Genomic DNA, 14,567 nt, shown 5'->3' with positions numbered 1-14,567 from the left:
CTGGCAAGTCAGGTGCACACATTGCATGAACGAGACCAGTGGCAACACAATCTTCACACGAGGCAGAATTTTCTCTCTCTCTCTCTCTCGCGCACACACACACACACACACACACACACACACACACACACCATTCAAGTTTTCATACATGCACATCCACAAAAGGGCCATACAACAGCACCTTTCCCCGGAGCAATGAAATTTGACATCCATGGTAGAAGGGGAGGAGACAAAGTAATACAGCTCAGCAGAAATACAGAGAATCATAGAACATCTGACTTCCATGAGCACCATAACAAACTTATCTTTACTGATGAATTAAGGTACTTTGAGATTTACGTGTTACACCACACGCATAACCGAGAAGGGCAGCCACCAATACTGACTTATAGTTTGATGTGTCTCCCTCACACTAACTCCTGTAGCCCTATTAAATTCCTAAACTTCCCAGGGCTTCTCCCCAACCTTATTTCAGACCTCCTACATAAATCACAAGTTCCATAGGTTTCCTTTTGTCATGGTTAGTTCAGCTGCCCACCTGAGCAACAGCTTCCCAAGGTTCAGCTCCAGTCTTAGAATCACTGCCATGTGCTCTAATTGGAACCACACGTGAACACTACTCAAACCTTAGCTAATGAAGCATGTAGCTACTCATTTAATAGTTCTTCTTGCAGAGAGTATAACATGCTACAGGGATGTATGGGGTTGTCAGGGAGGGGTAGTACCACTGATGGGGGAGCAGTCGTACTCCTAGGAGTAGCTCATCCACTTTGGTCCCCACTTGACACCCAGCTCTCACCTGTGGCTCCAAGTAGCTGTCAGCATGCGACAGCGGCCACACCCCGGAGACCGTCTTGACTAGTGGGCTAAACCAGGTGAGGGTAGCCGATGAGACTCTCGGTGAGTTAGGGCCTGTCTACCCATTGCATGCGAAGGCTGGATCCGGCTGACTGAGGCAACCTGGTTCAACCTGGTTCAATGGTCAGGAAGGCGGTGACAGCAAGCGTTGTGGAACGCTTAAGAGAACGACAAGACACATAGGCATCCTGGTCATCCACTGCGCCCTGCCCTATCTCCAGCCATCTCGACTTCTGTCCTGCCACTGGATACAGATAGGAACTGGGAAGAGAGAGTGAGGCTGACGTTGCGCAACGCTCCCTCACTTTAATCCAATTCACGCGCAAGTCTCGACATCATATCATATCATATCATATTACATCATATCAAGTCCTGTGGTGATGGGCGAGCGACGAAGCAGCAGGTGTGGATACACTGGGAGCTGTAGCCGTGGACCTGCACATAGGCGGCTCAGGCATAATGGTCGTTCCTCACTGACTGAAGCAGCAGTGGAGCTCAGCATCTTCTTGAGCGACTGAGCAGCCCTATTCAGGATTGCACTGCTCACCTCCGTGGAATGAGGAGGGGGCTAGAAAAGGTGCCCTAAACATTGCCTGCTTCACCTTACCCTGGCCAGCATACCGCGGCTGGCGGGGATCGAACAAAAACAAAAACAAAACAGAGTGACACCGATCACTATTGGCACATGGAATGTGCGCACGTTACTGGACAACATCACGGCAGACAGACTGGAGAGAAGAACAGCACTTGTCGCTAGAGAGCTCGCACGCTACAACATTGACATTGCAGCCCTTAGCGAAACTCGCCTTGCTAATGAAGGACAGCTGTCCGAGTCAGGCGGTGGCTATACATTCTTCTGGAGTGGCCGCAGCAGTGATGAACGTCGCGAATCTGGAGTTGGCTTCGCCATCAAGAATCATCTTGTTCGGAAACTTGCCAATTCCCCCAAGGGTATGAATGACCGGCTCATGACAATGCAGCTTCCGCTTCAAAAAGGAAAACAAGCTACTTTGATCAGCACATATGCTCCTACAATGACCAACCCAGAGGACGTGAAGGATAAATTCTACGAAGAACTAGATACTCTGCTATCATCAGCGCACCGCACAGACAAGCTGATTCTGCTTGGCGGTTTTAACGCAAGAGTTGGATGCGATGCCGCAGCCTGGGAAGGAGTCATCGGGAAAAATGGAGTGGGAAAGTGTAATAGCAATGGCCTGTTACTGCTGAAAACTTGTGCAGCACACGACCTTCTGATCAGCAATACGGTCTTCCGCCTTCCTACCCGTAACAGGACTTTGTGGATGCATCCCCGTTCCAAGCACTGGCATTTGATTGATTATGTCATCATCAGGAGAAGGGACAGACAAGATGTCAGGGTTACAAAAGCTATGTGTGGCGCTGACGGTTGGATGGATCATAGGCTCATAGTATCCAAAATGAAGCTCCATATCATGCTGAAGAGACGACCACAAGGCTGTAAGGCTCTCAAAAGGATCAACGTGTCGAAGCTGAAGAACAGCCGCATCACTGAAAACCTAGCAGAAGACCTAGAGAATGAGCTTGCTGATCTTCGTATTGAGGATGACGCTGAGAAAGTCTGGGAGCAATTCCGCAACACTGTCCATACAGCTGCATCGAAGGTATTGGGGCCCTCCACATGCAGGTGGCAAGACTGGTTTGACGAAAATGATGCAGAAATCCAGGCCTTACTTGCTGAGAAGCACCGCCTGCATCGTGCATATCAAAACGATCCATCCTCAGCGGCAAAGAAGACCACCTTTATCAATGCTTGCAGAACAGTACAGAACCGACTGCGCAAAATGCGGGACTTGTGGCTGAGTGCCAAAGCAGATGAAATGCAGGCATATGCGGACAGGAACGACTATAAGTGGTTTTATGAAGCCCTCAACACAGTCTATGGTCCACAGTCTTCTGGTAGTTTTCCCCTCCTGAACTCTGATGGTACTGTGCTCCTTACAGAGAAGACACAGATTCTCCAGAGATGGGCTGAACACTTCGAAGCAATTCTCAATTGCCCCTCAGTCATCAATGATGAGGCCATTGACAAGATGCCCCAGGTTGCAGTCAATGACTTCATGGATGCTTCACCAGAAGAGGACGAAGTGAAGAAAGCTATCAATCGTCTGTCAAGTGGCAAAGCCCCAGGGTCAGATGCCATACCAGCAGAGGTGTACAAAGTCGGTGGATCTGTGCTGCTACGGAAACTCACTGAGCTGTTTCAGTCCTTCTGGAAGCAGGGAACCATTCCACAAGAATACAGAGACACGTCCATCTTGCATCTCTATAAAGAGGAAGGCAATCGCTAGGTATGCGACAATCACTGTGGAATCTCGCTGCTTTCTACAGCGGGGAAAGTTCTTGCACGGATTATGTTGAACCGATTGATCACTCACCTGGAGAAGGGCTTACTGCCAGAATCAGTGTGGCTTCCACAAGGGACGTGGGACTATTGACATGATCTTCGCTGTGTGTCAGCTACAGGAGAAATGTCAAGAGCAGAATCGTGAACTCTGAATTTCATCACGGTATGATGGCTCGTGTCCTGGATGATGGTGAAACATCTGAGGCCTTCCCAGTCACCAACGGCCTCAAGCAAGGGTGTGTTTTTGTTCAGCATGATATTCGAAGTGATATTCTCTGCCACTTTGCACTGAAGGAGTAGGCCTGAAGTATAGAACTGACGGCAAACTATTCAATCTGAGGCGACTGCGTGCCATCACCAAGGTGAAGAAAACTGTACTTCGAGACTTTCTCTTTGCCGATGATTGTGCTCTGAATGCTAGTACAGAGCCAGAAATGCAAGCCAGTATGGACAAGTTTTCAACTGCATGCAACAACTTCGGTCTCACCATTAACATCAAGAAGACTGAGGTCATGCACCAGCCAGCTCCCCACGCTCTGTACTCAGAACCGTCCATCACTGTAAATGGACAGAGACTTCGGACAGTGGACCATTTCACATTCCTGGGTAGTACCCTTTCCCGAGCAGTGTCAATCGATGATGAAGTAAACTGCAGAATTGCTAAAGCCAGCTCTGCATTTGGCCGATTGCGCTCCAACGTTTGGGAACATCGAGGGATCAGCCTACCAACGAAGCTGAAGGTCTACCGAGCAGTGGTGCTTCCAACTCTGCTGTACACCTGCGAGATGTGGACTGTATCAGAGTCATGCACGAAGGCTTGATCACTTCCACATTTCCTGTCTGCGAAAGGTTCTAAAAATCAGATGGCAGGACAAAGTGCCCGATACTGATGTCCTCACTAGAGCCAGTCTGCTGTCAGTTCACACATTGCTGATGAGAGTCCAGACCAGGTGGGCCGAACATGTTGTGAGAATGTCAGACGAACGCATTCCTAAACAGCTCTTCTACGGAGAACTCACTCAGGGAAAGCACTCCCATGGAGGACAAAAGAAGCGGTTCAAGGACATGCTGAAGACCTCTTTGAAGTCCTTTGAGATTAACACTGCCACATAGGAAACCTTCACACTGAACCGTCCAGCATGGCGCAGTCTCATTCACACAGGCAATAATACCTCTGAGGCGAGGCGTATTGCTGAGGCTGAAAAAAGCGTGAGCTGCATAAGTCCAGAGCTGCTTATACAATATCGACAGTGCCATTACATGTCTGCCCAACGTGTGACAGGACATTCCACACCCGAATCGGACTGATCAGTCATCTTCAGACGCACAGAGCCCAGTCATCGAAAGAATGAGTTGTTGAGGTCTTCATCGATAACGATGGACGAACATCATAACATGCAACAGCTTTGTAATAACTTCACAGAGCAATTCAAAGTGGGTTTTTTTTTTTTAAACAAACGTTATGGTTTGAAGCCTCCCTGCACTGAAAATGGCCTCTTTTTGTGTGTGTTCTGTTTGAACACTAAGATAATCAGAGGTGCCCAAGCTCACACCATGCCATTATCTACTGATAAGCCTGTTTTATAAAATTCCAATACATACAGAGAATTCTATCCTAAAGATAGGAGCTAAAAATGTTTTCCTAACAATGCCAATCTCTACTTCCTACAGTTTATAAAACATATGGAACTAAATACACCTAAAGTTGAAATCTGAGTGAGATATATAGATAAGATATAGTCCCATTATGTGTTAGATCATAATTTCATGGGAACAACGCTGTATAGACACAGTTGTTTCACTTTGCTGTTTTATGTCTCTTTTCGAAATGGGTACATTATGCAAATCTCCATAAAGAAATACAAAACTGCTACATGACAACAAAATATTCTTTTGTTACGATCATTCCCAAATCAATCGAGTTTCACCACTTACTTGGGTGTCTTTCCACTTGGTAATAAAGCTGTTTTCTGTATCCATTTGTTTGATCTGATCTTCATTTATCTGTTAAAAATTGATATTTCGGTAAGTTAGAGGGAAACTAACATAACGCTTTATCATCCTTAGTGGATTCTTTATAATGGCTAACAACACTAAGAAAATCAAGTAGGGTTGTTATGAGTGATTACATTTACAATGTATTTTATCTGATTGAGAGATTTTTTCTAGTATCAAACAGAAGGCACTATTTTTTATCGAATGTAAATCTAAAGAGGATTTTTCCATAAAATCCATCATACCGCTGAGCTCTTTATAATATCAACACATTTCCTCTGTGACCCCCAGATAAAAAAGAAGAATGCTGCATAATGGGTCACAAAGATTAGTCCCTAGTAATGAATAAATTCAAATTCAATTGGATTCAGTTCTTCTGCAAAGAGCTTTGGAAGAAAACAGTATCTCTCTGAAGTGCTCATCATTCACTGAGTCAAAAGTCTGGGAATACCTTAGCTGCAACACAAGAACCATAATAGGTGAACAAACATACCACTTTCAAAGATCACAATCTTGGAATTTGTTAAAAACTATGCCATCTTCATGCCAGTGAGAAGGAGTTGTGCGCACTCATTTGGAAAAGACTGATTCACAGCAACTCTATAAACACAGCTTTTTCTCTTCAGCCTAGACTAGTTCAGAATTAATGTCTAAAAGCAGCCAAATAAAAGGCAAAGGCCACAGAGCTGAAGCATCAGAGAATCCTGCACACTGTGAAGCAGTGGAACCAACATTGCACAAAAAACATTTGTGAAGACAACATCTTTGTGCAAGATCATGAAATGCAGAGAGATTTTCAGACATCTTACAAAATTCTATTACCAGAGCACTTAGGCCACTACATTATGTAAGATACTTACATCGAAGAGTTGTACGTAATTTTTAATTAGATCTTCTATTACATTGACTTCTTCACTGGTATGTCCATTAGTTTGAAATAAACATGATGAAAACACCATAGCTAGATTGTGCGGGTTCATATAATTGATTTCTGAACATTTATGCACCCTGTTTGAAGGAGAATAAATCCATTTAGAATACTCCATTGTTCTTGACACTGCTCATGCTCGACTCAAGGGCACAGAGTGCTTTTCCAACAGCCGTATTTTCAACAGTATAGTTTTATTAAACAAAATTATTAACCTATTTTTATCTAGTCTTTTACATGTATGTAATGATTTCATGTACTTTTACACAAACATTAATTGATGCTTTCTTTCTGCCTCTGATCTATGGTAGTGAATGGTGTCATGTCAATAATCATTTTCATACTACTACTTCATTTTGTGATCTGTATAAGTTGGATATGGTCAGAAAATGGGGGAAGAGATAATGAAACTCTTAAAACATTTTTGTTTCTATAGTGCTGTTAAAATTTTCTAACCAATTGTACTAGGATTTTTTTTCTACAGATTCCAAGTCAGAAGTGACCATTGTGATCATCCAATCTGACCTCCTGTATAACACAGGCCACAGAACTTCCCCAAACTAATTCCTAGATCATCTCTTTTAGAAAAACAGCCAATCTTGATTTAAGAATTGTCAGTGATGTAGAACCCATCAAAACCTTTTGGCCACAGCATCACATTGGGAGCTTGTGTTCAGCTGATTATGCTTCCACCATAATCTCCAAATCTTAAAAGTCACTGCTATATGTGTGTATACATGCTTAAGCACATTATGCTCTACATGATTCTTTAAGAAACAACCATTTCTTTAAGATACCACAGGGCATTTTAATGCCATAGGTGCCAACTTTTGCTATATCTGCTTAAAGTGAGTGTAACACCGACAGGCAGGATCAAACCTGGGACCTCTGGAACTAAATGCATAAGCCTCTACTGCATGAGCTAAAAGCCACATGGCTCTTAGCTAAGGCTGTAGCAGACTCATTAATCTCTAAGTGGTCGAGGTGCCACTAGAGGGGCTAGAGCACCACACCCAGGTGGAGTGGGGTTACATGGGCACCTTAAAAACTCCCAATTTACTGATTTTAACCTTATTTCCTGCATTTCCTATACTTGGAAGAGGAGGTTACTTACCTGTAACTGGAGGTTTTTCAAGATGCATGGTCTCTATCTGTATTCGAGTGAGAGTTATGCATGCGCACCATGCACCCAGAGCTGGAGAATTTGAAAGCAGTGTCCATTGTTCGTGCATACGCCCTAGCTCATCTTGTGCCTCCAACCAAGGGAGTGAAGGGCAAGGCGGATCATCCACCTCTCCAGTTCCTTCTAAAGCAGAAGGGAAGGAAGGTGGATAATGGAATATAGATAGAGACCATACATCTAAAAGAACCTCCAGTTACTGGTAAGTAATCTCCTCCTCTTCGAGTGATGTTCCTATTGTATTCCATTGTGGGTGACTAACAAGCAGTACCTAAGTAGGAGGAGGATGTAGATGGTAGGGCTGAGCAGGGTACCACCATACCAAAGGAGGCATCAGCAGAAAAGTCCTGCACCAGGAAATAATGTCTTGCAAATGTGTGAATGGAGCCCTATGTGGCCGCTTTACAGATTTCGAGGAGGACTACCTCCTGAAGAGATGCCATACGTGTTGCTTACGCTCTGGTGGAATGAGTTCTTAACTCATGGAGAGTGGGGGGGAGGCTCGAAAGCTGATAGAGTAGAATGCAGCTAGAGACCATTTGGAGATTCTCTGGGTGGAGATGACGTGCCCTCTGACTCAGTCGCTATAGCGACAAAAGTCTTAGGGATTTCCTGATTTGTTTTGTTCTCTGTAGGTAAAAACCCAAGGCCCACCGAACACTGAGGGAGTGGAGTCTTTGCTCCTATGTGGAAGTGTGCAGTTTTGGGAAGAACACAGGTAAGTGAATGTTTTGTTTAAGGTGAAATTCCAAAGCTACATTAGGGGTAAATTTGGGGTGCAGATGCAAAGAAACCTTATCCTTATGGAATGTAGTGTACGGCAGATCGGACATCATGTCTCCAAGTTGGCCAACCCTTCCACTGAGGTGCTCGCCACAAGGAAATCAACCTTCATGAAAAGGATGGACATGGACTATAACTAAAGGCTCAAAGAAAAAAAAAACACCTTGTGAGTACTGAGAAAACAAGGTTTAGGTCCCACTGGGGAATAGGCTTCTGAACAGGTGGGAAGGTTTTTATTAGGCCTTTCCGGAATCTATTGGTCAGTGGATGTGTGAAGACCGAGTAGCCCTAAGAAAGTGGATGGTCTGCACTGATCACAGCCAAGTGGACTCGCAAGGAGCTCATGGACAAACCTGTTGTCTTCAAAAAGAGAGGATATAGTCCAAGATGAAAGCAAGATTTGTAGTCTCTGGGAGAATGCCTCTTTGGTGCGCCCAAGAAGAGAAGCTCTTTCACTTAGCTAGGTAACATTTTTTGTAGAATCCTTTCTACTTTTAGAGAGGATGTCTCATATGGCTGTGGAGCATGAACATTCTAAGGATAATGCCCATCGAAATACCAAGTCCTGAGGTGGAACGGATGCAGATCCAGGTGCTTGATCTTGCCCTTCCACTGAGTCAGGAACTCATGGAATGTTGGGAGAATGATTGGTGGTGAGGCTGACATGAGGAGGAAATTAGGAAACAAGAACTGTCTGGCCAGAAGGAGGTTATCAGGATGACCTGCACTCTGTCATGCTGGATTTTGTGTACAACTTGGGGCATAAGTGGTAGTGGAGGGAAGACAGTTGAACTGGTCCCACCAAGGAAAAAGCATAGTGTCACCCTAACAGTGGCATCCTAGGGCTCCTCTGGAGCAATACATGATGCACTTCCTGTTTGCTAGAAAGCAGTGAACAGATCCCTGGTTGGGGTCCCCATAGAGTGAAAATATTGTGCAGTACCAAATCATGGATCGCCCACTCTTGGTCGATTGTAAAATGTCTGCTGAGGGAATGTGCAAGCACATTTTGTTTTCCCAGAAGGTAGGCTGCCAATAGGGTGATTTGATTGCTGATACACCAGTTCCAGAGGCCTGACAGGGAGGTGGATCACAGTCCCCACTGCTTGTTGATGTAGAAGACAGTTGTAACATTGTCTGACATTATAAGGAGATGGTGAGCATGGATGAATGGAAGAAAGAACTTGAATGACTTCCAGACTACTCACAACTCCAGGATACTGCGGTGCGTCCTGGACTCTCGAGCTGTCCGGGTACCTTGTGCTGGGTGGCTAGTCATGTGGCCACCCAACCAAATAGGGATGTGTCTGTAATAATGTTCCTGTCTGGAAGGGAAGGGAGAAAAGGGACACTAGTGCTTATCTGAAGAGGATTTGTCTTCCATAGCAGGGGAAGACACTATCTTGGCTGGAACTGTCACCATGAGGTTCATGGAATGACGGTTTGGGGAGTATAGTGATTGTAGCTAAGTTTGAAGGCAATGAAGGTGGAGTCTTGCAAACAGGGTGATATAGGTGCATGAGGCCATATGACCTAGGAGAGAGAGATGTTTTGACTGGTACTCGAGGGTTGCTTGACACATGAGCTATGATATTATTTATGGTCTAGAACCTATCCTTGGACAGGTACGTTCTTGCTGTCAGGGCCGGGTCATGGGCAGCCAGACCTAGTGGTATGAGCTGGAATCCACAGTCAGGAGTCAGCTTGGCCAGGATTCTGGAAGGTCAGAAACCAAAGCCAGACTGGAGATCAGAGCAAAAAGTCAGAAGTCCAGAGCTAAGCCAGAGTCAGGATGCCAGGAAGTCAAGCCAGGGGATGGGGGGGGAGCATAAACAGGAGGCACAAGGTGGATGCCAGTTTTTTAAGACAGCTTCCTGTTCCTGATGCTGTCATAAGTAGGGCCAGGAGGCCAATCAGCTGCTCTGGGGTTCTACCAATGGGGCATCAGAGGCAGAGCTTCAAACTGGGGCTGGGCTTCATGAGTCTGGATCAGCAGTTGGTCCAGTGGAGGGTTGCAGCACGTCCGGTAAACCCTGTGGACCTGGGTTCAAGGCCTGTCCATCATGACATAACCCCCACTCCTAGGGGCACCCTCTGGGAAACATGGGCCCAGTTTTCTTGAGTGGCTCCTATGGAAGGCCTGAACCACGGCAGGAACATGAACATTCTCTGCTGGCTCCCAAGTTCATTCCTCTGGGCTGTAACCTTCCCAGTCAATCAGGTATCACAATTTACCCCGCTTGACCTTGTACTTGTGGAGCTTAGGCTCTATGGGGAAATGTAGTCTCAGTGTAAGGTTTTAGGAGTGACACATGGAATACACAGTGGTCCCTAAGGGACTGAGGGAACTGAAGCTCAAAGGTTACTAAGTTGATCCGATACAGGCCAAGGAACCGGTGGTCTAGTTTCTGAGAGGGTCTGTCTGTGCAGAGGTGTTCTGTAAAAAGCCATACCTTTTGTCCCATAGTGTAAGCCAGGCCTTGTTGCTACTACTACTGAAAATATCTTGGTAAAGACTCTAGGGCAGTTGCTATCCCAAAAGGAAGTTCTCTTTATTGAAAATGGTTGAAGCACACCATGAATCTGAGAGAGCATCTATTGGCAGGATGAATGTCTATGTGAAAGTATGCATCCTTCATATTGAGAGCCATGAACCACATGGCCTTTTCTACAGATGGAATTATCACTGCCAATGTGACCATGCAAAATCTGAGTTTGTGAATGAAACAGTTGAGATGGCAGAGGTCAAGGACTGGTCTCCAAGTGCCCTTCTTTTTGGATATTAGGAAGTAGGTGGAGTTAAACCCTCTCCTTTGGTCTTGAGGGGGGACATGGTTCTATTGCTCCTCGCTGCAATAAGGAGTTCACTTCTTGAGAATACTCTCATATGAGAGTTTTCCCCAGGGCCGGGGAGGAAGTTTCTGGAGGAGGTAGTGTTGCAAAATGTATTGTATAGCCAGAGTGGATGATGCTAAGCACCAACTTGTCCATTGTCATCACACTCCAGGTGTTGAAAAAGACTTCCAGATGACCCCCAAATACTGTGTGGCAGGGGCGGGAGGTGTTGGGCTTAGTGTTTTGTGGCTCTTGAGCTCCCATCAAAAATAACGTTGAGCCAGGGACTGAGATGCCAAGCCTATTGCCGAGGGTGTAAAGAAGTGGGACTTTTGAACCCTTGGTCTCTTATGTATTGGTTCAAAGTTGCTCTGATAGAAAAATTGCTGAGCCATAAATCTAGATGTGACCTGTGGGTGGTGAAACTTCCTCTTAGTGACAGGCATATCCATAGCAAGTGGAAGGCAACCCTGGAATCCTTCAGGGTATAGAAGGACTCATCCGCCTTCTGGTTGAAGAGCTCCTATTCATCAAGGGGGAGGTCCTCAATGGTATTCTGGAACTCCTTAGTGAATCCTGACACATAGAGCCATGACTCCTTGCGCACGACAATGGCGGTAGCTATAGCTCTAGAGGCAGCATCGACTACAGATTGGAGGGTGGTCCTGGCTACCAGTTTGCCATTGTCTGTCAGAGCTTGAAAAAGAGATCTGTCTTGATACGGAAGGCTGTCAAACTTCACAAACTTGGCGTAATTCAGGAAAATGTATAAGCCAGTATTGCTTGGTATTTGGCTATCCTGAACTGGAGGCTGGATGATGAGAAGATCTTTCCTCCAAGCAGATCCAGGCATTTTCCCTCTTTGTCAGCAGGAGTAGACGGTGGATGCTGCTTTCTAGCCCTTTCAGAAGAGGCATGGACCAACAGTGAATTGGGAAAGGGGAGTGAAAACAAAAATTCTTGGCCGGCACATAATAATGCTTCTCAGCCCCTTTGGTGGTAGGAGTGCAGGTGGTAGGAGTGTGTCAAACTGTCCTAGCTGGCTCCAGTATGGCTTCATTAACAGAGAGAGCTATTCTGTTGGTTCCAGAAGCATGCAAGATGTCTAAGAGTTTGTGCTGGGAGTCCTGGATCTCTTCAAGAGAAATTTGAAACTTTCCAGGAACTCTGCAGAGAAGGTCCTAGAACTGCCTGAAGTCATCAGGAGGCAGGGGGGTTAGAAGTCACCACTTTATCCAGGGATGATGATGGCAGCCTTCCTAGTTCCAATGGAACTACAAGGTCAGGAGCGTAATGTTCCTCCTCTGTCATATCTGGGAGCAGATCTGAGCATCCCCTTAGCAGAGAGGCAAGGGGTGTCTCCCTGGCAAATCGGATCAACTCTTCATGGGGAGTAGACCAGTAGGCGTGGTTGATAGGTGGTCACAGGGGCCCCCATGGCATGGGGTAGCAGAAGCTCAAAGTTAAATGAGGTAGAGATTGTTCCCAAGCCAGTGAGGGTCTTTTGAGTGGTGGAGGACACACAGGATAAGGGAAGAGCAGTTCATTGGATGACTCAGAATCTTCTGATGAGGAGAAGGCTGATTCCAGTGCCAGTGGTGGTACTGTGGTGCCATTGGAGGGGAGATGTATTCTGCAGATGGATCAGGTGATGAGCTCCTTCCAGCAGTTGATTCTCCCGGAGGTGGTGATATGTCCCTGGAAATGGAGGGGCCCAATGGAGAAGGAGATTCCGGATCTGGGAGAGCAAAAATGTCCTGTGAGGCAGGCAACAGATTCAGATCTCCCTGATGTGAGAGGGGTTTTGCTTGTCCAGGCCACCAGAGCATATGAGGAGGGTGGTATCCATAGTTGGCAGTGATCTGACTTAGTCAGTCCTGGCAGATCCTGGGGTTTGGAAGAAGCCAGGGAGGATGGTACTGATGGAATACAGTCTGGTACAGGTGGAGTCCAATGCTTATGGACTTTCTTGTCGTACCGCTGGGATTTAGGACATATTAAATCCTCATGGGTCAAGCCGATGGGCTTGTTTACAGCTGAGTCCAACTTCTATGAAGTGGACTTACAGGAAGATTTAGTCTCATGGTTAAGACAGTGCTTCCTAGCTTCCCGATAAGACCCTGCCGTGGGGTCTGTCTTCCTGCGTCAGCATCGGACTTTGCAGCAGGAGGTGCACTTTTTGCTGAATCAGGCTAATGTACAGGGGTGATCCCCTGCCTGGGTCCTCCAAGAGATATTTGTGGAGATGAAGTTCCCGACTCTCTTGGATACAGCAGGGGAACAATCAGCAGATACTGCACCACACTGCAATGAAAGATTCCCCAAGGAAGTAGAAACAGCACTGATGGTCATTGCTGACTGAGAAGGATCATGAGTAGGAAGCACTGAGTTTGAAGCCTGGAGTCCTGGGCATAGTCCAGTTCCCGAACAGGGAACAAGTCAGTGGGAAGGTCCCCCCTGGGACACTAATCTAATACTAAACAGTAAAACCTATTAAAACTGTTAAGAATCATCTAGTTTGAAAAGTTTTATTTTGTAGAACAAAGCCAAAGCTGAGGACACTAAAGTATCTGACTCAGACTATGTGGCGGCAGTGAGAAGGAACTGAAGAGGCAGTTGATCTGCCCCGACCTTTAGCCTCTTCATCATGGGCACAAGATGAGCCAGGACACATCCACAGACCAGAAGAAACTGCTTTCAAATTCTCCAGCTGCGGGAGCATGTTGCGCATGCATAACCCACAATGTAAGACAATAGGGACCATCACTCGAAGAAGAAAAAAGAATTATCACTAAAGACTTAAAAATTGTTATTTATATTGATAGAATAATTTAAGGACAACCCTGGTTGTAGCTTTATTCTTCAACTCCGCATATTGTACTGAAGCAGGCATTCCAGAACCCCCACTTCAGATATTCAGCTAGTTTATGACAAATATTAGTGGAACGTAATCAGTTGCTACTAACAAACAAACAAAAAAAACCACCCAAAAAACTATTTAACAACAATTAACACTGATCCATTTAATTCAGTCTGACTTGTGCAGGAGCATCCAAGCTGTACAATTCTGATACACTCTTCACAGCTTACTCTATCTTAGAAAGAGATACGGGTTTTGCTGTGTGCTTCAGTCTACGGTTTCAAATACTCCCCCGGGCTGTTACACTTGCAAAATTAAAAAGTAATGAAACATAGCTAGGAAAATTAATTCTTAAAGCCATCATACATATTAGACTCTCCCTCAGAGCCTTCTCTTCTCAGGAACTGCTATGCATGATGGAGCTTATGAGAAAGGGCTTTTAAAAATCCTCTAAAACTCCCTAGGTCCTTCTGCCCCATCTCTTTTGGAAGATGACAGATTCAGGTAGCATGGTCTTAGTAGGCGCATTTAAAATTCATTATATATCTGCAGCTTCCTGTCAGTGCAAGATTGTTCTTTAAAGTGTGTTGGTATCTATAGTTAAAATTAAAATGCAAGAAAAATACAGTTTATAGATTACAAATTAATGCAAGTCCTATTAATGAATCAGTAAAATTAGCCATGACTAGTTGAATAGCTCTGAACGGTACTTATCGATATATGAAGTGTTAATGACATTTCA

The 14,567-nt window shown here is 45.4% G+C and overlaps 1 protein-coding gene across 3 annotated transcripts in view; it reads right to left on the bottom strand.

The window, feature by feature from the left end:
* ARAP2 (ArfGAP with RhoGAP domain, ankyrin repeat and PH domain 2) overlaps window positions 1-14,567 on the bottom strand; it is a 205,577-nt gene that overhangs the window by 56,249 nt on the left and 134,761 nt on the right. For all 3 annotated transcript variants that reach the window (XM_024106718.3, XM_065596990.1, XM_005286388.4), the window contains 2 exons: window positions 6,100-6,247; window positions 5,180-5,248 (listed from right to left, as the gene is read on the bottom strand). In XM_024106718.3, the coding sequence (XP_023962486.2) occupies window positions 5,180-5,248; window positions 6,100-6,247 (217 nt within the window). The remainder of the gene's footprint in view (window positions 1-5,179; window positions 5,249-6,099; window positions 6,248-14,567) is intronic.

The sequence above is a fragment of the Chrysemys picta genome, chromosome 5 (genome assembly GCF_011386835.1).
Source record: "Chrysemys picta bellii isolate R12L10 chromosome 5, ASM1138683v2, whole genome shotgun sequence".
NCBI lineage: Eukaryota > Metazoa > Chordata > Testudines > Emydidae > Chrysemys > Chrysemys picta.
This window is presented reverse-complemented; position numbering and strand designations above follow the sequence as displayed.